Source organism: Mus musculus, chromosome 2 (assembly GCF_000001635.26).
Source record: "Mus musculus strain C57BL/6J chromosome 2, GRCm38.p6 C57BL/6J".
In the NCBI taxonomy this organism is placed as follows: Eukaryota; Metazoa; Chordata; class Mammalia; order Rodentia; family Muridae; genus Mus; species Mus musculus.
The window spans coordinates 3,397,121-3,423,949 of record NC_000068.7 but is presented as its reverse complement, the minus strand read 5'-3'; the positions used below and the strand labels follow the sequence as shown (position 1 = coordinate 3,423,949).

At 42.5% G+C, this 26,829-nt stretch overlaps 1 protein-coding gene and 1 long non-coding RNA gene across 7 annotated transcripts; both read left to right on the top strand.

Moving 5' to 3' along the window:
* Positions 1 to 1,301: 1,301 nt before the first annotated feature.
* On the top strand, positions 1,302 to 14,907 carry Meig1 (meiosis expressed gene 1). 6 transcript variants are annotated; one of them, NM_001355205.1, is made up of 4 exons: positions 1,302 to 1,559; positions 10,444 to 10,589; positions 11,939 to 12,105; positions 14,627 to 14,907. In NM_001355205.1, the coding sequence occupies exons 3-4, from the start codon at positions 11,968 to 11,970 to the stop codon at positions 14,753 to 14,755; spliced, it is 267 nt and encodes an 88-aa protein (NP_001342134.1). In that variant the 5' UTR covers positions 1,302 to 1,559; positions 10,444 to 10,589; positions 11,939 to 11,967; the 3' UTR covers positions 14,756 to 14,907. The 6 variants fall into 6 exon arrangements, with proteins under 6 accessions (NP_001342134.1, NP_032605.1, NP_001342137.1 ...); NM_001355208.1 differs by lacking the exon at positions 1,302 to 1,559 and adding an exon at positions 4,821 to 4,979; NM_008579.4 differs by lacking the exon at positions 10,444 to 10,589.
* Positions 14,908 to 15,412: 505 nt separating this feature from the next.
* On the top strand, positions 15,413 to 20,034 carry Gm39750. The gene is made up of 3 exons (XR_865936.1): positions 15,413 to 16,331; positions 17,921 to 18,112; positions 19,643 to 20,034. It is a non-coding gene; the product is annotated as a predicted gene, 39750 (long non-coding RNA).
* The last annotated feature ends 6,795 nt before the right edge of the window (positions 20,035 to 26,829 follow it).

Genomic DNA, 26,829 nt, shown 5'->3' with positions numbered 1-26,829 from the left:
AAAGTCACGTTCCTGCCAGAAAGCAAGAAAAGACACCGAAGTGTTTGTTGCGCAATGCAGATCTGCCCGCATCTGTGGAGGAACCAAGGCAGGAAACGAAACACAACTGAGAATGGAGGCCAGAGAGCTTCCCTTTTCTTAACCATATTGCCTTGCATTTCCTCAGATCTAGTGAAGATCGAGTTCTTTTCACTTTTTTAAAAATCTTATCCCAATTTGTATTTTATAGGGTAACCACGAGGATTGGATGAGTCATTGCCTCTGACTCTTGGTTAGTAGATTCCATTGGTAGTTGCTCCCTCTTCTGTATTATATAAGCTAACTATATTTTGAAGGCTACAATTCAGACATAGATTCTTAGAGCAGGGGTGGGGGGAGTAAAGATTCCATTGATCTGCTGGCCTCCAGTAATCATTTAAGTTGTACTTTGAGGAAGTCAGAAGGATATATAAAGAGACAGAGGGAGAGGATGGGGGGCAGGGTGGGAAAGTGTGTAGTAATCATACTAAGATCCACCAAAGACTTTGTCAGTGGCATTTATTTTCTCCTTCCTAGCAAGTTCTCCTCAGATACTCAGCACTGTTGATCAACTGGAACCTCCAAACCCTGCTATGCAGAACACTTTGGCAAGCCTTGTGGAGGTAAACAGGAAAACTGAAAAGAAGCAGTGTCTGCAAAAACTGAGCGACTGGTTTTAGTACTGTGGGGAGATTAGAATGTTGCAGATCCAGAAGCGAATTATCGTATCTTGAGCTAGTTCTAGCCCTTGGGAATAGCCATCCCTTGTTTATCTCTGTTGGAATTAACATCTTGTGAGTAACAGATGAAAACCTTTTGGAATCTCCTAGTTTAGCAGACCACTATTTTCACCTAACCCAAAAATTAAGAACGTCATCAGATAGCATCTCGGGCCTATAGAAAAGCTTTCTCATCTTTGCTCTCCGATGTACACTAAATATGACCTGACTTAAGACTTTCTTCTATAAAACTGTGAAACTCTTTCCTTGTTGGAACATGGAATTTAGGATGACCCAAATCTCTGTTCCAGCCCCAAGGTTATTAAAAATGGCCCCAGAATAAACTCTCTTTTTCCCTTTAAGATGAGGTTTCTCGATCCACAGTGGTTACATGGCTAACTCTGATGTGCCATCCGAGTTCAGCACATTTGAAAAGCCACAAAAATGAAGAATATGACAAGAATATTTTCACAGAGGCAGAAGTGATCATGGGATGATGCCAGGAGTAAGCTCTGAGCAGAGGGGTCGGAATGCCAGGGTCAGAGAACATCTGGTTACTCTTGCAGTCATAATACCTGGTTCTATTCACATTCAGATATTCATAAGGAGGAAGCAGGGAAGTAGAGGGAAGTGTTCTGGATATACACACCAACTTATACATTCCACACAGTAGTACCGGTAAAGCCTTGGTTTTGTATAAGATGGTCTTTCCTAGACTACCGGAGGACAATTGCTGTGGATGGGTTGTCTCTACAGGACAATACATTCTGCACTGAGTCTGGTCGTCGACAGAATTTCTCAGAAGTTGGAGCTCCTTGAGAGGCAAGGCAAACTAAAATTCACTCTTACTTACTTGTTCGTTGCTTTTCTCGTTACGACGTACACAGTAGGAAACAGTTGTGAGAATCAAGTTGTCACTGTAAGCAACATGCATGCTTATATTCTTATGACTGAACTTTTTCCGTTCGAGACCCCTTTCCTTTGAGAAGTTTTACACAACACTGGACACATAAGTATATAAAACAGGCATGCAAATAAAAAGTTTGCTGGTAATAAGTCCTAAAGAGATCTATTTGAAAACAAGTCTTTGGTATACATATATTTAAAAACCAAATCAGTCTACTAATGGATGGGCAGGTCTGTTTCTTTTTACAGAAAGAATTAAATCTTGACAATATCTGGTGCTTCAGGATGCAGAATAACTTTAGCATTTTGTTTAGAGTCAATTGATACTAATTTTATAATCATCTGTGCAGAGACTATGGCCTTGCACAAATGAGACAACAAACAAAATGGCAGATGGATATTTACAACCATTTCAGAAATTGTTGAAAATTCTGTTCTATTTCCAAGTAAATTTGATTTTTTTTTTTGAGGTAGGGTTTCTCTATGTAGCCCTGGCTATCCTGGGCCTTGCTCTGCAGACCAGGTTGACCTCAGACTCTGAGATCTGCCTGCCTCTGCCTCCCGAGTACTGGACTCAAAAGCATGCACTACCATGCCCAGCAATTTTTTCTTTTTTATAAAGCTCAAATCAGCATCTAAAAGGATAATTTTGGAAATTGAACATTTCAACACAATACAACCCATCCATATATACTTACACGCTGAAGGATAATGGTAGGAAAATATTAAAAGTCTTTGCTTTCCATAATTAAGTCATTGTTTCTATGTAAGAAAAAAATGCATGTACAGCAAAAATAATTGGAGTTCTTGAATGTGAGGTACTTCAAGCAGTGTTTGTCAGTGTTGTGTGCCATGACAGCTTATGCAATGTGGAGTGTGTTTTGTGTTTAGAATTGAGCCTGGCAGGTGTGGTGGCACAAACCCTTTGTTCCCAGCACTGGGGAGACAGAGGCAGGTAGATCTCTGTGAGTTTGAAGCCAGGCTGGTTCACATATCAAGATCCCGGTCAGCCAGAGCTACATAGGGAGACCCATCACTAAACAACTACAGCAAACACTAGAACAGAGACTTCTGTGTTGTTTGATACAGACATACACTGTGGTATGATCTCCTCAGATTAATTATGTGTTTGCTTTTGAGTTCATTTTTGGCCATTTTGGGTTCAGAAATTGTTTACTCTCTTTACAAACTAAGACAGGGAGACAAGTCATGGAGGGTGAAGGGGAACTGCTAGGGTGTTTGGAGAGAATGAGAGGGAGAGGTGGGTGTGGCTATAATTGAAGGACATTGTTTAGGACTGGAGACACAGCTTGGTAGTTAAGACTTTGTACTGTTCTTGCAGAGAGACCACCTTCAGTTCTCATCACCTGCATCGGGTGGCTCAAAAATCACCTGTCTTTCTAGTCCCAGGGGATCCAACACCCCCGGCCTCCATGAGCATCTGTACACAGGTGCATATACTCACTGAGACATACACATGTATATGCATGTACAGACACAACACACACACACACACACACACACACACACACACACACACACAAAGAGAGAGACAGACAGACAGACAGAGAGACAGAGAGACAGAGACAGAGACAGACTTTTAAAAAAAAGTTACAACGTTTACATGCATGAAATCTGAATATAGGATTCTATGGAGGTTTCAGGTAAGGAACCAAAGAAGCCCACTGCCATACTCTAGGAAATCTGATGGTCAAAACTCATTTATTTGTTCAACAAGTAGTTATCTGCTCTCTACAATGTTACAGCTCCTGGGCAGAACACTAAGGCACAGTGTAAAGCAGTCAAAGAACCCTTGTTCACAGAATGACTACCCCGCATAATGTGTTGCCAGCACTTGGGGAGTTCCAGATGCTGTCTGAAGTGTCCTGTGTTTAGTATTTCTGTCTCACAGCAACCCAAGCAGACAGGCTCTTATTGTTCAGTTGTTACATTGTTATGTAAATTGCACAAGGTCTTCTCAGTAAACAGAGTCCAGACTTAAATTCAAGGCCTGTGTTCTGAAGTGCCTTCCTCGTAGCTACCTTGCTTTTCCTGCTCATAGTGGCAGCAGCGGCAATGTGATGGTGAAATATATTTCCTCACTTTGAGCATGCTGCATACACATTTGCATGCTAGGAGCTGTTCGGCTAGGTATGGCTGGTGCAAAGTGACCCAGGATTACCGAGGAAGACAACAAACCTATAAGAGTCATATGGAAATTTCAAGGCTTTACTGACCTTATAAACCTCTGAAGCTTTCGTTGTTTATTTTGTTTGTTTACTGTGAATAAAATAGAAAGCTATTACAGGGTCACAGCCCAAGCCCAAGACTGACATAATCTTACTTAGATTTTAAGTGTCTGGTGCTGACTGTTGTGTGGAGAACAGGCTATGGGGGTGGGGATCAAGGTTGGGAATTAGTGTGGTGGCCAGAGACTGCCAAGAGATGGCTTTTTGGACTTGGGTGGGAGCTATTAAAGCCAACAGGTCTTGCTGATGGATGGAATAATAGAAACAGAGGATTGTAGGTAACAGCTAGTCAAAGAGGAAAATGTGTAAGTAGAGTTTCCTTTGTTTGGATATGGAATATAAACTGTTTAGATAGGTCTAAAGTTCAGAGATACATCTTGGCTAAGGAAATTAGAGAGTTATAGATCCGTTTTTTTTTTTTAAACTTAAAACCTCTTTAGTGTTAAATGACACTTTTAACTAGGACCTTGCTGAATTTGATCTGTAAAAAAATATGGCTTGTGTTTAACAACTAGTTCACAGAATCCCTGCACTGTTAAGTACTGGTTCCGGGGCTTTTCAATGACTTGGCGTTGACCTTTTCCCTTTCACCCTCGATTTATTAGACAATCATCGTGACTCTCGACTCAAAATACGGATCGTTAATCACTTTTCACCGAAATAGGTGATATATTAACTATCCGTTTAGATACTAATGGGAAAAAAATCTATAGATGGTAACGTTTTCATTTAGTGATCCAAGCACACACTTCTATCAGGATTCTGAACCTGTAAAATGTCTATTCTCTCAAACGCTTTCAACAGCGAGCATTAGTGAGCAGCGCCAACCGGGGAATCCCCTCTGCAGAGAACTCTTCGCCCAGCCTGGCCCTTGTGCATGCGCACAAAGACCCAGAAGCGGGGGGCGGGGTCGGAGGAAACTGGGCTTGGCTCGCTCACGTGGACCGGCCGAGCGGCGTCACGGCGTTGCTAGGAGACGCGCCGGTTACACCGGCCGTAACAGTTGGCCCCTGGCTGTCTCAGCTCAAGATCCCGAGTAGAGAACACGAACACCGCTGCGCCCTCCTGCGAGGCCGGCTGAACGAGGGTAATCGCGGATAGCGGGAGCCGTCCCCCCCCTCCCACACACACACACACTGTATGTATGTGTATGTGATGCCAGGGCTCAGATGCTAGTTCAGTTTCTTCCAGCAGATTATACCTTACAAACATCGTGATATATGGGGGGAAGAAAGCGGTTTCTGGCAGACAGCATGCTAGCTGTGAGAACACTCTTACGGGGTGGCTTTACACAAACGTGGCACACCTAGACCAGAAGGGAGTGCTTGACGGTGGGGGGTACTTTCGTCTTTAAAATGAACATCCGTTTTGAGGACTGTGTTCAGAAAACGATGTTCGGACCCAATGTGAGAACTGAGTTCAGAATACAGTCCCAGTATGTTCGTTATCTCGAACAAGGTTTACACGTAGTTAGAGGGATCCTGCCACCTGCTAGGAGCACAAATCATGATATAAGGTGAGGAGATGGGGATTGGAAGATTAGGCATGTTATCTAATTACGGGTTACAAGGCAAAAGCTCCAGCGACAACACGCTGGACTTGGCCACCCATCCCAAATACACCAATTAAGGAGACACACAAAGTGAACAGTAGAGAAAGATGTAATTAACATGGTACACTAGCGAGGGTAATAAGGAAAAAAATCCTGGGGCCCCAGGTTTGTGTTTGGGGGGCTGGTATGAGCGTAAGGGTTAAGTAGAGGAAGAAACTAAACAGGGCATAAAAGGTATTCATAACGGTCTCATTTAAGTTGTGAGTCCAGGTTGTAGTGTCCTTCACCCCTGTGGTGTCAACTCTCATGCTACAAGGCACCTGGTGGAAATCCAAGATTTCTCAAATTCTTGGCCGCCTAGATCTTCAGCTTTGAAGGGTGGTGAGATAGTTTAAATAGACAGACCATGATTGGATGGTTAACATCCCGGTGCAGATAGGCATTCCTCTGACCCAAAGTAAAGGGGTCAGACAAAACCAAGGCGAAGGTACCAGGCTTCAGCCTCCTTTTGGGTTACCTTGTGGGTCTAAATGAAGAGTTTCTGTGTTATGTTTTTGTAGTCGTTTCTAAATGGCTGTTTGAAGGCTTGAGGTAGTAGCTGGCTCCAGCATAGGTGACTACGGTTACATTAGAACTGAATGTCAGGGACCTAAGTACATACATAACTCTTAATAGTGCTTAATGAAATTCAGTTTCTAAAAAGTAGACATTCAAGCCTTGCCACTTCCTGTTTATAGTGGTACACACACATATGTATGATAGAAATTAAGTGTGTTTTATTATATAATTATATTTACTATGCATATAGTATGCATGGGTACTTTATCTGAGCAAAATTAGAAAACTGATTTACAGAGTCTTAACAAAAACAGAAAGAAATATGTAATTGTAATTTAGTGTCTATTTAAAGAGTAAAAATTAATGAAAAAGTTATGTCTTTCACAAAAGAATTCTTTTTTCTGGCAACAAGTTAACTATTAAAGTATCAATATTTTTATATTGTTTAGATCTTATGCCATTAAGGATGTTAGTCTTGTTTTGCAGTTATGAATTTTAAAATGATTTTGTGCTACTTCAAATACACCCATTCATTATAAAAGGCAATAGCATAAATGGCTTTTAAAAAATGCTTCACAGCCGGCGTGGTGGCACATGCCTCCCAGCACTTGGGAGGCAGAGGCAGGCAGATTTCTGAGTTCGAGGCCAGCCTGGTCTACAGAGTGAGATCCAGGACAGCCAGAGCTATACAGAGAAACCCTATCTTAAAAAAACAACAACAACAACAACAAAAAAAAAACCAAAAACCAAAAAACAAAAAATACTTCACTAAAGAATTTGAGGGAATAGCCATTTTAAAGATGCATCATGCCTGAACATTAGCCAGAGAAGAAGACAACTAAATAATGGCCCCCAATTTATTGGCATACATTGATACCAGCATCCCTTAAACCAGGTGTGATTCAGACATCTGAAATTCCAGCTCTAGGGGAGGAAGCGGGAGGACCAGAAGTTCAGTTCATCCTCAGGGAGTTCGAGACCATGGTTAGCCAACATGAGACCCTGCGTCAAAATCTGCACACAAAGCTCCTACCTGGAATTTTACAAGTCATATCTCTAGCATAATAAAACTGCCCACAGCTAAGTTTCACTACAGTTTTTCATTCTTCCTATTTTTGTGCAACCAGTTCAGACTATTAGGTTTAAATTCAGCGACACCAACCAGTCCAAAAGCAGCGAGCGTCCTTGTCAGAAAGAAGCTGCAGCAGCACTGCCACAGTCGGAGTTGCCCATGGTTTCCAGCATCGCATTCCGAGGCGAGCCTCTGCCTCCTGAAGCCTCCGGAGCTCTCTGCACCTTAGCTCCCTGCATACATTGTAACTTTAGCAGGAGTGGATGCAGCAGACTACACTGACGCTGAGGCTCATCTGCACGGGCTCAGCAGTTGTGATTTTCTTACTCATCTGTTTGTAACCTGCCAATGGGATATTTTGAAGGAGTTCCAGAAGATTCCACTGAACTGAAAAAAAAATATGATAAAAATACCTTGGTGGAGACTTAAAAACCACTCCCTGTAGCGTCCAGTTGAGTAGGATGCACACCAGTCATGCTGAACTCCTTCGTTGCCCAGAATGCAATGTTGGGTGCAATGAAGACCTGTGCTGTGGTCCACTATTTTAGTACCATAGGCTACCTACCCCAGGGCCACCTTGTTCTCTTCTTTCACTGTGCAGTGCTGTAGCCTGTTATCTTCCCAAGGTTTCCTCTGAAATGGCTGTGATATGTTTTTATCAGTTGGACTTCTTCAACAAGATATGCTTCTGTCCCAGCATGCTAGGTGTCTGGTCAATAACTCTGCCAACAGTGTCTGCAGTTGTAACAGCTTTAAGGATGTTTGGCTTTCACTGACTTGTGAAGATCTGTCTTCTGGGATTTGAAGATCTTAAAGAAGGGACTGGACTAGAGTCAATGCTGTAGATACCTTCAGTTTCAGTGTGCCTTTTTTTTCATACATGTAATAAAGAGAGTAGTGATTCAAGGCAGGTCATTTGAGTTCAGAAAAATCATGATCAGAAAATTGTGTAAAGAAACATGAGTAAGCACAAAAGTTTATGTAAATAAACAGAGTAGCCCTTTCCCAGAACTCTTTCAGGACAGAGCAATGTAAACACAATAGCCTGGCCCTGCTATTAATTATATCTAGCACGAAAGCAATGCAGAAGGCCATGTTCAGATTCAGGGAGATTAAGGACAGCAACTCAGCTGTATGTTTTCACCAGACTGGGTTCTATAGCTAGGTACCAACCTCCAGTAAGTTGTCTTATAAATTGAATGCAGATATTTAACACAAGAGGCATGAAATCAGGTCCAAGGACAATTCAGGAAACCCAATGCACTTGAAGTAAAAGGCCCTCTGTCTTTCTTCCTGGGGCTTCTCACACAGTTCCCCCAAGGCATGGCTCACCTTGTGACATTCTTTTGAGTGTGTTCTGACATTCCCCACCCCCTTTTTTATTTTTAACGCATTATAGAATGTTTATATTACACACACACACAAGCACACACATACACACACTTCACACACACATATGTTTATATTTTAAAAGTCAGAGTGGTAGATAAAGTTGATTGCTTTCTGGCCTTTATACTTGTTTGGAGCCATGGACATCTTAAGTGCAGCATGAGAAGACATAAGTAAGTACAACAGTCATAACTCGATGCATTTGCCAATTATATTGTGAGGACGTGAGACAGGCAGGTTAGTACAGAGCAGGATAGTGGCTTCTGCGGATGTTTGATGTGAAATTTCTTAGCTTCAGGACTGGTGAAAGTAGTAGTCAGCTAAATACTACAATCTGATAGGTTTTCCTCCAAGCCATAAATGTGTGCACCCGAGGAGGGCCCCAGGTGACTGGCTGTGCAGGTCTCCAGCACAGGAGCTTCAGGGAGCTTCGGCTCACAAGGCTCACGTCATTGTTGGTTTTCATTATTTTTAATAACTAGAAAGAATAGAATTTGAGTCATAGCATGGTCACCGCAGGTACTAAATTTGCCTTTTCTGTTATGGTGAGATTCACATTAAAGTTTCAAATGTCTGATCGTGTCTTTAAGATGGGTGGGTACTCCTACTGAGAAAAACAGTAATTTCCTGTAACTTCAACTAAAGGTAACGTCTTTCCCACCCGTATATAACATGTGGCATTTTTATATGCATAGTTAATGTAATTGCTTAACATCAAAGGGATTTGGCGACCCCGGCATGACCCTCAGGAGAGTATTTTTGAATGATACAAATAAGTCAAAATATTTGTTATCCATCAAACAGCTGAGCCTAGAGTAGGCATGATGGGGGAAGGAATACTGAGCCCCGAGCCACTGCCCTGAGGATGAAACCACTTTATCTATAGAAGCACAGAAGCCACTCAGCCACTAACTCCATAGAAAGACACGACGAAGTCTGAGTATTTTAGAAGGCTTTATTATTTAAAATTATTTCCAATGAAGTATTCATGTGTGTCTATGAGTTCATGTACAACTGAGTGCAGTGCCCAAGGGGCCAGTAGAGGGCAGTGGTGATCTTGTCTCCTGGAGCTGGACATAAAGGTGGTTGTGAGCGCTTGCTAGGTGCAGGGAAAGGAACTCCATTTTCTGCAAGGACAATTAAAAACTTGAGCCCTGAGCCATCTCTCTAGCCACTTGACTGATTTTGTTTTGTTTTGTTTTTGTTTGAGACAAAGGATCTTACTATGTAGCTCTGGCTGTCCTGGATGGAACTCCCTATGTAGAACAGCTGGCCTTGAACTTACAAAGATTTGTCTCTGTCCACCAAGTGCTGGGATGAAATGTGCACACCACTACACCCATTTTGAATGTATTTTTAATATAGTGACTCCACACTTTTCCTTGTTATTCTTCATATCATATTTTCTATTTTTATATATAATTCATCTCCCCTATATAAGGGGGGTAACCAACCTCTACAAGTGTATGTCTAACTCACTTGTTAGTCATAGCTAGTGCGTAGTGTACTGGTGATGTGAGGGGCTTCACAGTGAAATGAAGGAAATTACAAAACAAGAAACTGGTTTGTTGTTTTGTCACGCTTTCCAAAATCCTTACAATCCTGTAACAATAAAATGAATAAAATACAACATGAGCTGGAATCTAACAGAACTGAGAGGCAAAAGTTTAAAACCCACATGTTAACAAAAATTTCATTTTCTCTAGTCTAACCAAAGTGTGCGTCAATTTGCACACTGGAAAAAAAATGCCAAAAGCAATTCTAGTGATTTGTCTGACATGTCACTGATTTCATCAGAACTGAAATTACACAACTCATTTAATTTAATTTAATTTAAATCTGGAGCTAAATTAGAAAAGGTTAGACTATGATTTGCAAATAGAATGGAAACAGCCTTCTATTTGGGATGTGATGGTGTAAGTAATGTAACAAGTCGAGAGGGAAGAGAAGGAGCTTGGGCAAATTGTTTGTCCTTCCTAGGCCCATCGTTAATACTTGTGTGTGACTGATCTCAGAGCTAAGCGGAGGGCTTGGCCTCCTGACCGTCTCTCTCTCTTTCATTAACTGTGAGAAGAAACTTGGAGGCTACATTTTTCACACTGAGGAAATTCAAGGAAATTCGGCAAGTCTGTATTTTTTCCTTTTCCTATTTTTCCCTCCACAAAAGTAAATTTAATGCATTTGTAAAGGCATTTATGAAGGCATTTGTTGTGAATCTGCTCATACACTCCTGATTTAGCCTATGTTTGGGATAATGTTCACCCAGTGGCAGGGAGGGATATTTCCAATTGATGCAAGAATGATTTTATCTTTTCTATCATTGCATTTTAAATAAATTAACCTAATGAGAATTTGTTACAGTCAGTGAAGAATACATAAATTCCCTCTGGAACTTCTTTATGAAGTGACAAACTCCTTTATGCTTCAAACAAAAGATATAGGTTTAATAAAATGGATTCAAGGAATCATGGGGGAAATTCTGGGTACTTTATGTGGAATATTTTTTGTAACAAAATAAGTATTATGAGAAAAACAAATACAAGACAATATCTTTGAAAAGCTAGCTGTGGTGTTGGGCATGTAGCTCAATGGTAGAATATTTGCCTAACCCTCAAAAAGGTCTCAAGTTCAATGCCAGTAACCAGGGTGAAAAGGAAGCAATAGAAGTTTGGTAAGAGAATAATTAATGTGAACTGGACTCGAAGAGCTGAATGTCCTTGACCTACAGTAACCACCTGAGTCATTAAATCACTGATCTAACACAACAGCCAAGCAACTAGTGTGGGACGTGTGCAGTTGTCTTCAAACGTTGCTCTGCTAGAGGACGGTGTGACACCGTGACCCAAGAAAATAAGTTATGATGTCTTCAGAAACCTAAAAATAGACCTTATAAGAAAGTGAACTGAAAGAGAAGAGTGTCTATTCTTTTGATTTCTAAGCAGCCCAGGACAGCCTTACCCCAGATTCTTCTGCCCTGACCTCCCAAAGCCATCACCATACCTTGATGAGAATCATTATTTTCACATTTGGTTTGGTTTTTTGTTTGTTTGTTTGTTGTTTGTTTTTGTTTTTTTAAGGAGGGGGAAGAGAGTGAGAATATAAATCAATGGAATAGTGGTGGAATATTTTGACAATATATTAAGCAGATAGAAATGACAGTATATTTTCTTAAATGTACACTACCTACTGCCTAGCCTCAGAACGGGAATGTTAGAACATTACTAAATAACTCCAAATGCAATTTTATTTGATGATGAAATTAGCTATTCTCTGTACCTCCCAGGGTTTAGAAGTAGTTTAATGTGTATCAGTTTGTTTCCCAAAAAATAACAGTATTGGAAATGAATGTTAAAAATGTAAAGTGTTCACTCTGAGGATCTCTCTCTCTCACTCTCTCATCATTTTTGTTCATTCCAAAGGTCTTGAAAACTGTAATCATCATGTTGCCTATTAATATTGTTCTAACTTCTTTCAGAAATAATTGCTAATAAGGCCTCTGTAGCCATGGCTACTTCTGACGTGAAACCAAAATCAATAAGTCGTGCCAAGAAATGGTCAGAGGAAATAGAAAATCTGTACAGATTTCAACAAGCAGGATATCGGGATGAAATTGAATATAAACAAGTGAAACAAGTTGCCATGGTAAACTTGCTGCTTTTTATAATATCAGCTGATAAACTCCTTTGTTTTGATAAACATTTTGCTTTTGATAAGCATTCGCAGATGGTGAAATATTTTTAAAACAGCAACAAAATGTAACTGAAGGGACGTCTCTGACACTATTTGAAGAGAGGGAGACAGGCCTATCCAGGTGGTCTGCCCCTTGGTAACAATGTGGTTCCTTGGCTGGACACTCAGTGAACTACAGAGTTCTCACACACAGGATGAGTCTTTCTCCATAGACCACAAAAACAGTCCTTTTTCTTACTTTGGTAGCTCTATTATCACATGCTCAGTTTGTAGCAAGATGTCATTTCCCCTCTACTATCTGGACTGTGAATTAGAAAGAAGTTGCATATATTATTTTCTTCTTTTCCTTTTCAGGTGTTCTGTGTTTGTTTTGTTTTGTTTCTTGAGATAAGATCCCACTTTGTGACCAATGCTGGTCTTGACTTCAGTGCACAGATGAGAGCATCTGTCTTCCCGCCTCTTCTTCCCAAGCAGTGGGATTACAGATGCAAGCATTCTGTCCGATGTAGCTACACTCTACAATCAACTAGCTTTCATTAATGGATACCAAGCTAGAAAACTCACACCCCTGAGTACCTCCCTGTTTGACCATCTACCTGTCCTACCATGAGTTTTTCCCTCCAGAATAACCTTCCAGTTGATGCTTATCAGGTGGCCTTGAATATTCTGAAGATCTAGTGCACAGTTTATAAATAGCACAATTATCTTTGGAACAAGGAAAAGGTATAAGAAGCTATCCCAGAGACTTGAGGACACTCCTCTGTCCTGCTGATAACAGCTTTGATTTAGCCAGAAACATTTGCTATTTTCCTAGGGAGTAAATGTAGCTGGACCTGCCACGCTGATCAACTGAGCTGGGTTCTAGTGACACAGAAATAAGCCATTCAAGAGAAAATGTAAAATCCATGCCTAGTGGCCCATGCCTGAGGTCCCTGTAGACTGAAATAGGATACTAGGTTTGAGGGTTTCAGGCTTGCACTACATAAGGAGAGTTTGTCTCAAAGAGAGAGGAAAGGAACAGAGAGGAAAAAGGAAAAAAAAATATTAACAGAAAATAACAGGCATAGTTCCTCAAGCAATAGGCACCATCTTTTCTTCCATTGCAAGCTGTGATTTATAAGAGCAAAGTGAAAATGAATACTACCACTCTGGAGTGGTAGTTGGAGAAAGGGGCTCCATTTTCCAATATCTGGTTTGGACTTTTGATAATAAGTTATATCACACAAAATTCAGAAAGAAAAAATTTATTAATAATAAGAACACATTGGATCCTAGAATACATTGTGGTAAGTCATGAACCAAAGAAAAGTTATTTCTTGAGACTTGACAAGTTCCTAAAAGGACACACACACACAGACACAGACACACACACACACACACACACACACACACACACACACACACACACTGGGGCTCTCCTAGCATGCGAGAACCTGCCCTGCCCTGGGTTCTATTCCCAGCATCACATAAACTAGGCATGTCGGTCAATGTCTTATAATCCCCTGGCAGAGGCAAGAAGGTCAGGAGTTCAAGATCATCCTTGAGCGGTGTGGCACCAACAGCAAATTCCATGAAACACCGAAACAAACCCACACAGCACAGCCACCACACATCGACCTGGCTGAGAAAGCAGAACACTGAAACTGGAGAAAAAGTAAAGCGAACATACAAATCACGGCACGTGAGAGATCAAACACACAGAGAAACACAACAAAGAGTAGCAGGGAGAAGAAAGGGGTTGTTCAAGACTGTATTTATGGTTTCAAGTGTCCATCAATAATTGGGCTCAGTGTTGAACTTGAAGCTTGGTTGGAAGTGCATTGCTGCCTCTTCAAGGAGAGTACCTTCCTCTAGTCCAGTGGCTCTCAACCTTGCTAACGCTGAGACCCTTTAAAAGTTCCTCATGCTGTGGTGACTCCAAGCATAAAATTATTTTCATTGCTACTTAATAACTATAATTTTGCTGTTATGGGTTGTGATGTAAATATAGATGTTCAGGATATCTGACATGTGACCCCCTGTGAAAGGGGTCCCGACCCACAGGCAGAGAGCCACTGATTTAGTCCCTGCCTCTGAAGCCTGTGATCGACATAGGTGTTTGAGCAAGGGCCCTGGACTCCTCCCAGTGTCTCCTTGGGTTTGTTATTTTAGAAATGACAGTGTTTTGAATCACTTAGAAACATAAGAACAATGAATTTTGATTTATTTGTCACATGTCCTCAGTCTTGGCTATAACGTAGACACTAAAACCTTAAATCTCGACTCTAGAGAGAAGCACTCAATTTAGTACGAGCTCTCCAGATTAAGTTGGAAACTGAGTTTGTGTTACGCGTGTACTCCACGCTCCAAGAGGGCAAGGACTTTAAAACTTAATCTCGGATTTTAATTTTTGATGCAAATTGTCAGACGGTGAAACGTGACGTAAAATCATACTAGCGTGGAATTCATCGGTCCTCTCCTCCTCCCGGTGCAGGTCGACCGATGGCCAGAGACAGGGTACGTGAAGAAACTTCAGCGGAGGGACAATACTTTCTTCTACTACAACAAAGAGAGGGAGTGCGAGGACAAGGAGGTCCACAAAGTGAAGGTTTACGTCTACTGACCTTTTCCTTTCTTCGGCTTGGCAATGCTCCTTTAAGAATTGGTTGTTTACATTCTTCCATCGTGTAAATGTCATTTTACAAAACAATTCACAATTCTGTCTTTAATTCATGGTGTCTTACACAACATAAACACCCACCTTGAAACCTTGAATTGTCCAGTTATCTTGTCTAGTTGTGAAATGCAATTACTGAGAACCTTAGGATCTGGCCCTCCCCTCCACCTCCTGCGGAGCACATTGGTGACTCTCTTGGGAAACCAGCCGCTTAGAAGCAGCTTGGAATTAGGACTGTATTTCCTTAGAGCACATTTGTGCTCCAGGCAGCACCCCCCTCCTGGCATTTCCCTGCCTACAACAGTACTTGCATTTTTTGGCCTGGTGGTTTTGGTTTTGCCTCTCAGGTCCTTTGCCTCTTGCTGGACATACTGGAAATACAAAGAATGTCATTTTACATTGCAAGAATGAGGCACACCCTGGAGGAGCCTTCTACAAATGTAGAAAGCATGCATGTCGCTGTGTGTGTGTGTCTGTGTGTTCTGTGTGTCTGTGCGTCTGTGTGTATAGGATTAGCCCCCAGCAACACAAGAAGATAGACAGGACCTCCCCCCCCCCCCCCCCCCACACACACACGCACAGAGAGCCAAAGAGCCAGAGAGAGTAAAACACTTTTAAAGTTAACATGTAATGATGCATTTACCAGTTCTGGGGATAAAATACAAGACCTCACAAATTGTAGCCAATCACTCTCCCGCCAAGCTATAGCCCTGGCGTTGGCTTAGTCAGTAGGCTAGGTAGTCCTGAAACAGGGTCTCCCTGTGCTCCCCGAGCTGTCTCTGAACTCATGATCCTCTTGCTTCACCCTTCCCCTCCCCCACAAGCTCTGGGTTACACTACAATTTCTAACCCATAGGTTCTCAGCAGTTAGGCCTGAAGGTTTGTGCTGATGGCACCCAGTAAGCATCCTGTCACATGCTTTCAGCTGAATTATGTATATCCAAATTCATCTAAACCCCGCTCCACCCCCTCAGCACCTGTGCGTGTGATGGAAACTGGAGTAAGGTCTTCAGGGGAGAAATCAAGTTAAAGCGAGATCATTTAATGAGTGGGCCCTGGCACTGCTATCATTGAGGTCTGAAGACAAAGAAATCTAGGGAGGAAGTCACAGGATCAACGGAGAGACAAGTTGGAGTGAAGAAATCTCGAGTGAAGGTCAATCATACATTGCCAGCAAACAGAAATAACAGGGAGTGGGCGGGAATTGTTGCTCAGATCATTGAGAATGAGCCTGGCTCTCCAGACACACTGACTGGATGACCCACCAGCTTCCAGAGCGTGGAGAAGACGTTCTCTGCTGTGGAAGCTGTTTGATTTGTGGTATTTGCTCACAGTGACCCTAGGAAATTACATCACCCACGTCATCCAAAAGGAGGAAGGTTTGTTCTGGTTCATAGTTTACAGGATTTTGTTTTGAGGTTAAATGGCTTCATTGCTTCTGGGCAGGACCATGGGGATCATGGATGGAGCAACACAGTTCACCTTGTAACAACTGGGAAGCCGGGAAAGAGCAAAGGACAAGGTGACTTTCTCCCAATAATGCCATCATAGTATGTATGACTCCATGATGAATGGGATCACTTCATTGACTAGGCAGAACCTTTAGGATCCACTTTTTAAAATCCCACCAGGAGACAACGGAACCCCGTGCATAAAAATCTGTGAGGGATTTCATATTCAAACTATAATTTTTATCTAGTGCTGGCAGCAGATGTAAGACACCTCATCTTACCCTTAAGTAAGAACGACAAAAATCCTCTGACCACAGATATTTGATTACTTGGTTTCCAGTTGATAGCACCATTTGGGGGAAATTATAAAAACGTTAGGCAGTGAAACCTTGCTGGAGGATGCAAATCACGGGCTTTGCGAGCTTATAGCCTTGCCCAACTTCCAGTTACCTCCTCTCTGTTTGCTTTGAAGACTCGATCTTGTAGCTTCCTGCTCCGAATTTCCGTTGCCACTCCTCCTTCCATCCTTGGGAACTCCTCCTCTGAACCATAATCAGAAATAAATTCCACAAGTTCCTTTTGCTTATGGTATTTTACCACAACAATGGAAATGTAACAAATGCAGACTAATGTATGCGTAAAGGAACTAATGAATAGTGATGTAGTGCTGTGGATTCAACTTCTGACCTGAGGTTAGAATCACTCAGGCAGCCTTTAACCAGGATTATTTAACTTGCAGAAAACCAACTCTGTTTACAGGTCAACTTTCTAGACACCTAAAGTAAATCTGAGAAAACACTAATTCCATTCTCTCTCTCTCTCTCTCTCTCTCTCTCTCTCTCTCTCTCTCTTTCTCTTCTCTCTCCTCTCTCTCCTCTCTCTCTCCTCTCCATATCTTTTCAGTCTGCTGTTTGGTTTTACCACACTGACAGTTGAGTATAGGAAAGTTGGGGCTTTTGTTTTCATGCTTGTTGCACGATGGAGCTGACCAGTTAATGGCTTCACTCCCTGCTCTTCCAATAGGTGCCTTTTTTTTTTTTTTTTTTTGGTCCATGCTACACAGTTCATTTTTGGACACCATGATGCCCATCCCAATCAGCTTGGGATGGAGTGCCAGGCTCCAAGGTAAAGGGGTGGGGGGAACAACCGTTCTCTGACCTCGTGTCCTAAGATGTTCTCTGCAAGAGTGCTCGTATGAGGCTTCCACCTACTCTGTGAAATAGGCCAGAATACATTGGTGCCTTCCCCAACAGGCCCCAGAAATCCATGGGCCCCATTGTCACAGGAAAAACTAGAGTCAGAATTAGTTTAGTTAGGTGACTCTAAGATCTCCCCCCCAGCTTGCATCCTGATCACGGAATTTATTCCGGTATCATCTCTTATTCCTTATTTCTCCTTGGCTTCTGTCTGCCTGGCTATCAACTATTCTAAGGCTTCAGAAACCTTCGAGTCTATGTTTCAAAAGAGCAAAGAAAGGATGAGGAAGACTCTGTGGGTGTTTGGATGTTTTATTTAGTTCTTGGCCATGGCTGCTGGAAAGGAAAGGATCCACACAGCACTTACAATGCAGTCACAGGCATAATCAGAATGAGGAGGCTTTCAATACTCCAGGCTGTATTAACTAAGTTCAAATGGTCATTCTCTGCCTCTTATCTCTTAGCCTCCTTCTCCATATCACCATCTTCAAAGAAAGGAAGCGGCCAGCAATCTATTTCCCACATGGGCATCAATTACTACAGTCAGAGACCTTTACAAGGACAAGGTCTCCACGACTACTTCAGACACGGACATGTGTCCCATGTTTCCCTTCAAAGGTTGATGCCTCTTGTGCGTCTCTGACACAAGGCACCAGGTATGTTGCTGTGTTACTAGATACCACAGCAATTGTAATTCCTCACACTAGAAAAGCAAGGTTAAATCAGTTGTGACAGACAGGAAAAGATTACCTCAGGGAGGTGTGACTGTCATAATATTGTATATATCTCTTTAAGAATAATTCCCTCCAACATGCCTAAATCCTGATAGACCATTTTCACAACATATTAGAGGGCAGTTAACATCATATCTAATCCCCCCCTCCCCTCAGGGAGCTGATATGGTGAACTATCAAGGGCTGGTTTAAACCTCCAGGGACAATCAGGCATTCGGTGTCTAGTATTTATTTATTTATTTTGGTTTTTTTGAGACAGGGTTTCTCTGTGTAGCCCTAGCTGTCCTGGAACTCACCCTATAGACCAGGCTAGCCTCAAACTCAGAAATCTACCTGCCTCTGCCTCCCAAGTGCTGGGATTAAAGGCATGCACCACCTCTGCCCAGCTCTGTGTCTAGTATTATATTGGCTGTATTCATACATGATGAATTGCAGTCGTGTCTCTGCCCTTGCTTGAGGAACCTGTCCGTTTTGACTTGTAGTTTTGGAATTGCAGTTGGGTGGTTGTGGAGTTGCTATTAGCTTGTCTTGTTGAAGGCTTTCAGTTAAGACATCTCAAGGCTTGGTTCACTCTTCATACAGTGTGCACAGGTCTGTAAAGCCTGCTTTAGGAATTCGCAACTGAATGAGCCCTGCTCCTGCATGATTATACAGCAGTTCCATAGTATGTCTTGGTCACAGGCCCACTGTCATCCCTCATGACTTGTGAAATGAGTCCTTTGGTAACTTTCTATTATGGGGGGGTGGTCTATACATCAAGTTCAACCTAGTGAGTTCTGACTTTCTTTAAGGTAGTTCTAGCGTGCTGACCTTTCTCTTAGCTTAAAGGACTGGTGTGATCTTATCTGCTACCACTGCACGGGCATATTTCCTGTCTTAAAGTCACTCTCTATAACTCCCAAGCACTTTGGGTACCACTGAGCACACACTGCTGACAAGAGTGAGTACTGTCTGTCATGCTGAAGTGAGCCCCTGGTGCAGAGCACTGGCCCACATATTTCTCTAGCTTCCGTGTTAGATTCAGCATTGCAGCCAGAAGGCAATATACACCTTCAGCTGGGCTTTTTCAAGCCATTGGATCCTCCAGCCAAGCCAAGCAGCAGGGCCACTTTTAGGTGATTATAAAGACTGGTGAGCAACAGAATCTAACACAAGTTGTTTGTGTTATCTCATGAAGTTTCCACAAACCTTGCCCCCACAGAGTGTAACTATTAAGGGACCCACTGTTGAGTCTGCTACCAAGGAACCTACAGTATAGGGCTCTTGAAAATGACCCAACTATCAATGCATTGAATTAATTAGGGTCTTCTTCCCTTGTTACTAGGATCCATACGGATTGGGATTTGGCTCAGTGATTGCTGTGGCCCTAAATCTCAGCATCGCAGAAGTTCTCTGTCTTTGGAAGGTAGATTTCTGCCCTCTATTTTAACGGGTTTTTCTCTTCACCTACAGGTGTGTCCAGTCTGGTAGTTCACAGAGAACTCCACCACATGTTATGCCCTCATATGTAATGGAACCCAAAATTGTTACTGTTCTCTACTGAGGAGGAAGTATTATCCACCTCTCATAGCAGTTACTCTCTCCATTTGACTGAGGTACTCATATGGGCAGTACCTATCCATGGATGAGTTTGCATTTGGTGTATCCAATCTTCAAGATAGTCTGGTCCTTCTTTGCATACAAATTGCACACTGGTGATCCTCCTGCTTCTGCCTCCTCCAGCAAATCCTGTGCACCACCTTGAGTTCCAAACAAGATAAGTGTTGACTTTAGAGTGTATCCATGCAGTCTTTGGATTGTTTGTTTGTTTGTTTGTTTGTTTTTCTATTGGCTATTTTATTTATTTACATTTCAAATGTTATCCCCTTTCGCAGTTTTCCCTCCACAACCCCCCTATTCTATCTCCCCCCTGCTTCTATGAGGGTGTTCCCCACCCACCCACTCCTGCCTCCTACCTCCCCAAGGGCCTCTCTTCCCATTGATGCCAGATAAGGCCATCCTCTGCTACATATGCAGCTGGAGCCATGGGTCCCACCATGTGTACTCTTTGGTTGGTGGGTGGTTTAGTCCCTGGGATCTCTGGGAGTCTGGTTGGTTGATACTGTTGTTCTTCTATGGGGTTGCAAACCCTTTCAGCTCCTTCAGTCACTTCCCCAACTCTTCCATTGGGGTCCCCATGCTCAGCCCAATGGATGACTGCGAGCATCCGCCTCTGTATTTGTCAGGCATTGGCAGAGCCTCTCAGGAGACAGCTATATCAGGCTCCTGTCTGCAAGTACTTCTTGGCATCTGCAATAGTATCTGAGTTTGATGTCTGTATATGGGATGGATCCCCAGGTGGGACAGTCTCTGGATGGCCTTTCCTTCAGTCTCTGCTCCACACTTTGTCCCCAGATTTCCTTTAGACAGGAGCAATTCTGGGTTAAAAAATTTGGAGATGAGTGGGTGGCCCCATCCCCTACACAGGGGCCTTGAGTAACCTCTGGATATGGTCTTGACAGGTTCCCCTCCCCTTTGTTGGGCATTTCAGATAATCTCATGCCCCGTTGAGTCCTGGAAGCCTCTTGCTTTCCTGGCATCTGGGACTTTCCGGTGCCAGTTCCTCAACCCTCCATTGCTACACATCTCTGTTCAAATTCCTAACCCTCTGTATGTCATCCCACCTCCTCCCAGACCTAATCCTGCCCCCCTTTTGTCCCCTTCCCCTCCTCTCTTCCTCCCAAGTCCCTCCAATCCTCTACCTCCTGTGAGTATGATTGGGCTATTTTGACATTCATTTTGTTAGAGAAAGATTTTTTAAAAAAAGCATTTCCAATTACAAAAATAACCCAATAAACAAACAAACAAACAAACAAAAAAACAAATTGCAAACTGGAAGTGCTCAGAGAAACTTTGAATAACTATGAATTGGGTCAGTTTCATCAAAACTAGAAAAGTAAAACCTTAGCTTTTCTTTTTCCAAGTAAGTTTATGCAGCTGTCTTGCTTGGAGATACATCCCAAGGAAACAGCCTTCCAACTTGGACCCTTATGTCTGGGACTGCCTCTCCACACCTTCCCAGAGTTCTCATGGTATAGAGTATATTTATGACCTTATATGGGGCCTTAGTGTGTACCATTTCCCACATCTTACTGAGAAGAAAGACACTCAGGGAAAGTTGTTCCTTGTGTGGTTCCTGCAGGGTAAGAAAGTGTTAACAATGAGAGGATTTGGCAACTCAGCCACCTTGTTTAAAATGTGAACCAGTGGAAGCTTATTCTTGGGAAAAGCAAAGACCAAAACCAAAGCAGGAGAGGCAATTTTAGGTAAGCTGTGCTTTGGGCAGGGGAAATGACTCCATTCTCCTGCGAGTACATGGCTCTCCATGCGTTAGTTCAGGATTCAGCCTCTACTGAGAGAAGCATGAAGATCCAGAGCAGGGCGTACTTCAGAACAGCCCCAGACCAGTCATGAGGATGCTACACTGTTTGTCCAGAGAAGTTCAAGAGCCTTCATGGTTCACGGGTGTTCTCTTCTAGGTCTTGGGGTTGGGGTCCCTTGGTTTCATGCTGGAGATATGAACCCCGCTGTTAACTGCAAACAATTTGGCAATCATGGAGAGTACTTAGGTGTCGGGGTCCAGCCTCAACACAGGATCAGAGTTCCCAACTAGAAGCAGGGATATCTGGAAGGCACATAATAAACAGACACAAACTACTTTTCGGGTACAAACTGACAGGCAATTTTTTTAAGGCTTAAAGTTGCTTTCCTCTCTCTCTTTCACATGCTCACAGCTTGAGGCTGCACACACTCTGCATTCTCCTATGCACTCTGTTTTTCTCCTGTGCACTTTTCTTTTCTCTAACTCCCACACTCCTACACACCTCTGTGTGTTCCCCTTTCTCACACACTCTCTTCACACACATCTCACACACACCACATGCACTCTTCTTTCACACACACACATACACTCCATACACACGTCACATTCTCTCTTCATTCACTCTTCACATTCTTTCCTCTCTCACTTTTCACATGCTCTCTCTCTCTGTCCCCTCTCTCTCCCACACCTCCCCACACTCTCTTCTCCTCACACTCTCTCCACTCACTCTTCACTCACCTCATGCCACCTTACTCGCTCTCCACCACTTGCTCCTAGCCTTTTTCTTGCCCTAGTCTTTCACTGATACTCCAAAAACAGGTAGAAAAGAAGACATTGTATAATCATTGCCAAATCAAATTCAAAAGAATAACTACATCCCACAAAAAATTAAGAATTATAATAGGTCCCTAAAGTTTCAAGCTTACCCTATTCCCAGGCCTGTGGTCAAAATAATAATTGCAAACATCATTATTTAAACTTTAACTTTTAACTTATTATACTCCAATGCTCAGAGCTCTGAGATCAACTACTTGAATTTTCCTGTGAAGCTCTAATGATAAATGACATGGGCAATGGCCAGAAAGTATCAAGTTAACCCTTAACTCAGCAGTTATTCTAGCTTTCTGATTCTGTACACTGCACACAATGACTCTCCTAAGAGTCCTAGTGTTTTGAATTAGTTTTACTAATATATAATTTTATGCATTCTATAATTGCCTATCCAGGATCCACTCTCAAATGTTATGCAAAACTTATTTCATAACTTCAATAACTTTTTTCTTTCTTGGGGTCCCAATGTTGGCTGTATTTCAATTTTCTTATCATTTCTTCAAACTTTCTCTGCAAGTCAAACATTAATCTGGAACTACCATTGTGCAGTTACTGCATTGTTTCCAAGAAGAGAACGCACGGCATGCACCTGGACCATGAGGACTGTGCTGTGCCTCATCTTGGAAACAATGTGCCCATGCCTCAATTTTTAATTGTTTAAGAATCATTACATCAAGGAGGATCTAGTTTCACAGAATTCACTGGAGCAGAAGGAGAAAGAAATAGGAAAGTCAGATATAATAGAATAATTATGCACACCAAGGCCAACTGAAAAGCAGTCACGCACAAATGAAATAAATCTATACAGCCGTAGTCCAGGCTAAAGTTAGGAGAGATGGGAGATGCTGTGAACTACAGAGATGTTTCCAACCTGGCCTACTGCAGGCAGTCCCTTATTTCAGATGGTGGATCCCCTGGAGGGATGTCTCCAGGCTCCCAGAAACCATCCTCTTTCACAAAAAGCTGCTGCAGACTTCTAAGATCTATCGTGGCCTGCTGCAGGTAGCCCCTTGTCATGGTGTGCTGTCCCCAGCACTTAGGGCCACTTGGAAATGTCTGCTCCATTGAGGACCCCACTGTTCTATAGGTCTGTCTTCTTAGATATTAAGGAGGACCCAGTTTAGGGTCCACAGTCTTTCAGGTTAGACACTTTTGGCTGAGTACAGCCTAGTTTCCATTTTTGTATAGGGTTTACTGGATTTGCTTTAAGTTTATTCTATACCTGTTCCTATGAGAAAGGGCCTACTAGCCAGTAACTCTAGGGGCTGAACCAGGCATTAGACTTTGAAGTTGTTCTAACTCTTAAGAGGATGGGTAACAACTTTGTTGTTGTTGGTTTTTCCCCCAGAGCTTTCTTGTCAAAGCTTTTCTAGAAGCTGCCTAATAGTTTGGTTAGTCATTTCAATTTTTTTCCTGAAGACACTGATCTCCAAGCAGAATTTAAATAATATTTTATTTCCAGAGCCATAGGTATAGACCAAGTATTGATGTAAATGATGGGCATTTGTCACCCTCTGTCACCCCATGACCTGTTGTCACTCTGTGTTGAGTAGGTAAGATCAAATCTCAGTAAGGTCAAGCCTCACTAGGCAAGGTCAGACCTCAGTAGGCAAGGTCAATCCTTGATACAACTCTCTTTAGGGTAGCCCTTACCATTATAGTCAGCCTCAATCCAGCCAGTGACAGTGTCTACAAATGCCAACAGATACTTGTACCTGGCACAGGAGGGCATACGAGTCAAATGTATTTGTCAGTTCTCCTGTGGCTAGGTGTTTTCCTTGGGATTGGTTCATGGATCAATGGAGGATGAAGCTGGCTGGAGCTGTTATGTATGCAGAATAAACATTGATCCTATCCTGATAGATATTTTTCACTGTGTCGATCAGTCTTCTTGGAAGAACAGTTGAGTTATTATGTAGAGAGTAGCATCTTTTTCCCACATGGAAGGAGTCACGTCTTCCCTTATTTTCCACTGTAGGGCTTGGGATGATAGTACTGTATTTCTGCTGGCTGAGACGGCCAGAAGAAAGACACCCAAGTGCCTGCCTGGGTCCTGCTGGGTCAGGGGTGCCCCCCCCAAAAGACACTAGAGTAGCATACTATGGGTGCCAATACAGGGAACCAATGTGTGATGTAGAAATGAGAAAGATGGAGTGTGTGGTGGAGAGATGGAGGAGAAAGTGAAGGTGCAGGGTTCAGACACATTTGCGAATGGTGGAGCTGGAGACTCGATGGTGCTGAGGCACAGGCAGAGGTGTCGCTTTTAACCCAAAGAGAAAAACAAATTCAATAAAATTTGGCCATCCCTGAATTGATTGAAGCTTTGCTGTTTGTTTTTGGTAGAACAAATTCAATTATGCCAATTATGCCCAAGGCAAGGATAGTTACCATACCTCAGTAGTCAAGACATATCCTAAGTATTATATTTCCTGTTAAGTTACTTGGGTCTTTTGGGGGAGAAATCTTGGAGCCCTAATAGGCCAGGAAGTTGAAGGCTTTGATGGTATTTTGATCTGAGATTTCTGTAATAGGAATAAATATATAATACATTATTATCCTAGAATGACTCCTTGTGTGAAAACAAGCTCTCTAAGATCCTTTTCTGATGCCCAGGCAAAAGTCTGGGATGTGCCCCTCAAATCTTGAGGAAGGCATGGGCAAGGATACTGCTGATTAACTCTAGTACCTGGGTGTTTCTCCTCAGAAGCAAATGAGTACCAAGAGTAGAATGTAAAGGAATCAAGTATATCTTTCAGGTCTAACATTGTCAGGCACCCACGATGGAAGAATCTCATTAATAAGCTTCATTATGCTTGGTCTAGGGTGAAGAAGTCCAGTTAGCAAGTTGATTTACATAGCTGTCTGCTTGGTTTGACTACTGGAAGGACTGGGATGTAACAGGGTTGGGGTGGTAAGAAAACATCAAGTCATGATTTAAGATTTATTCTCCCACCCCTTTTAAAATTATTTATTTATTTCATGTATATGAGTACACTGCCACTGTCTTCAGACACACCAGAAGAGGGCATCGGATGCCATTAGAGATGGTTGTGAGCCATCATGTGGTTGCTGGGAATTGAACTCAGGATCTCTGGAAGAGCATTCAGTGCTCCTAACCACTGAGCCATCTCTCCAACCACTTAGCTCCTCTTTTTAGTGGAAGTTATTTTTGATGGAGATAGTTCATCGTCATTATAATGGTTAATATTCGTTGCCCACTTAAAAGAATCTACAATCACCTAAGAAATAAGCTTTAGGGTATGACTGTGAAGAATTATCTAGATTAGATGATCCTCTTGGATGTCTAGGAGTGATTATGTAGATTAGGTTGATTGAGGTGGGAAGATTCACCTTTCCCTATAGATGCCACCATTCTACAGGCTGAGATTGAAAGGAAGCTCAGACTCCTTTGTCTTTCTGACCAATAGGACAAGCTCCATTGTTTTACTGACAAATAAGACAGGCTTTTCTTCTTTCCTTGGTTAGCCACCATGATCTCATCATAGTCGACAGTTTCTTAGTGCAACTTTCACTCCTGCAGCGATATTTCTATCATCGCCCTACACAGATGGGTTCCTGGTGAGTTGTTATAATCCAAACATTGGGTTACTGATCTGGGAACACCCATACACTAAGCAAATGGTCATTAAGACTTTGATCAAATACCTCATTTTCATCTCTATTAGCTTCCTCCCAGATCCCGTGTTTCCTTAGAGGTACAGCACAGAGCCATGACTAAATATGTCTTTCTAGATGAGTTTCTAAGCCAAAGTGAAGTCTGACAGTTACTGTTAAATTAGGACAATTCACTGCTAGTATAAATCAGAGAAGCACCCTGTCTTTGCCTTGTGTTGTTGAGGGTTCATGATTGAAAAAGAGAAATGGACTCTTAATTATCCCTAAAGGTCCATACACTTTGCATGTACAGAATGCTTATGCATAGGGGTAGATGGTTGATAGGAAGCCCAGCTCCTTGTGTGTTGCGCGTGCCCAACTGGCCAGGAAGAACGATGCTACAACAGGATCCTTCTGCACACGTTTATTCAGTCCTGTTTCTTCTTGTTTATATCTCCCTTGTTTATATCTCTCTTGTTTATATCTCCCTTGTTTATATCTCTCCCAAACCCTGGGCCTCTCACTCTTTTATACTCTTAGTTCTCATCCACGCACAGCAGGCCACGCCACCTCACCAGGCACGCAGCTTCAGCTAATTAGGGCAGCAGGGGCAAATCTCCATCAAAATGGATTCACCGGTATCCTGGTACACCTGCGCAGCTCTCAAGATGTTTGTGGCTTATATGAGGAAGTCAGGTGCAAGTCATACGACTTAGCTGCAGTCCCTGGCGCCTTTGGGACTGCCGCCACACCCGCTTCTCACACTTGTGTGCCCTACAGGCCAGTGTATTTGTTACTTTCTGCTGCTGTAATAAACCACGGATGAAAACAA

What these genes read in the sequence shown, in the direction of transcription:
- Meig1 (NM_008579.4), top strand. Translation starts at nt 11,968, where the DNA reads ATGGCTACTTCTGACGTGAAACCAAAATCAATAAGTCGTGCCAAGAAA. An exon ending in AAGTGAAACAAGTTGCCATG is followed by an intron (nt 12,106 to 14,626) that starts GTAAACTTGCTG and finishes CTCCCGGTGCAG; the next exon opens with GTCGACCGATGGCCAGAGAC.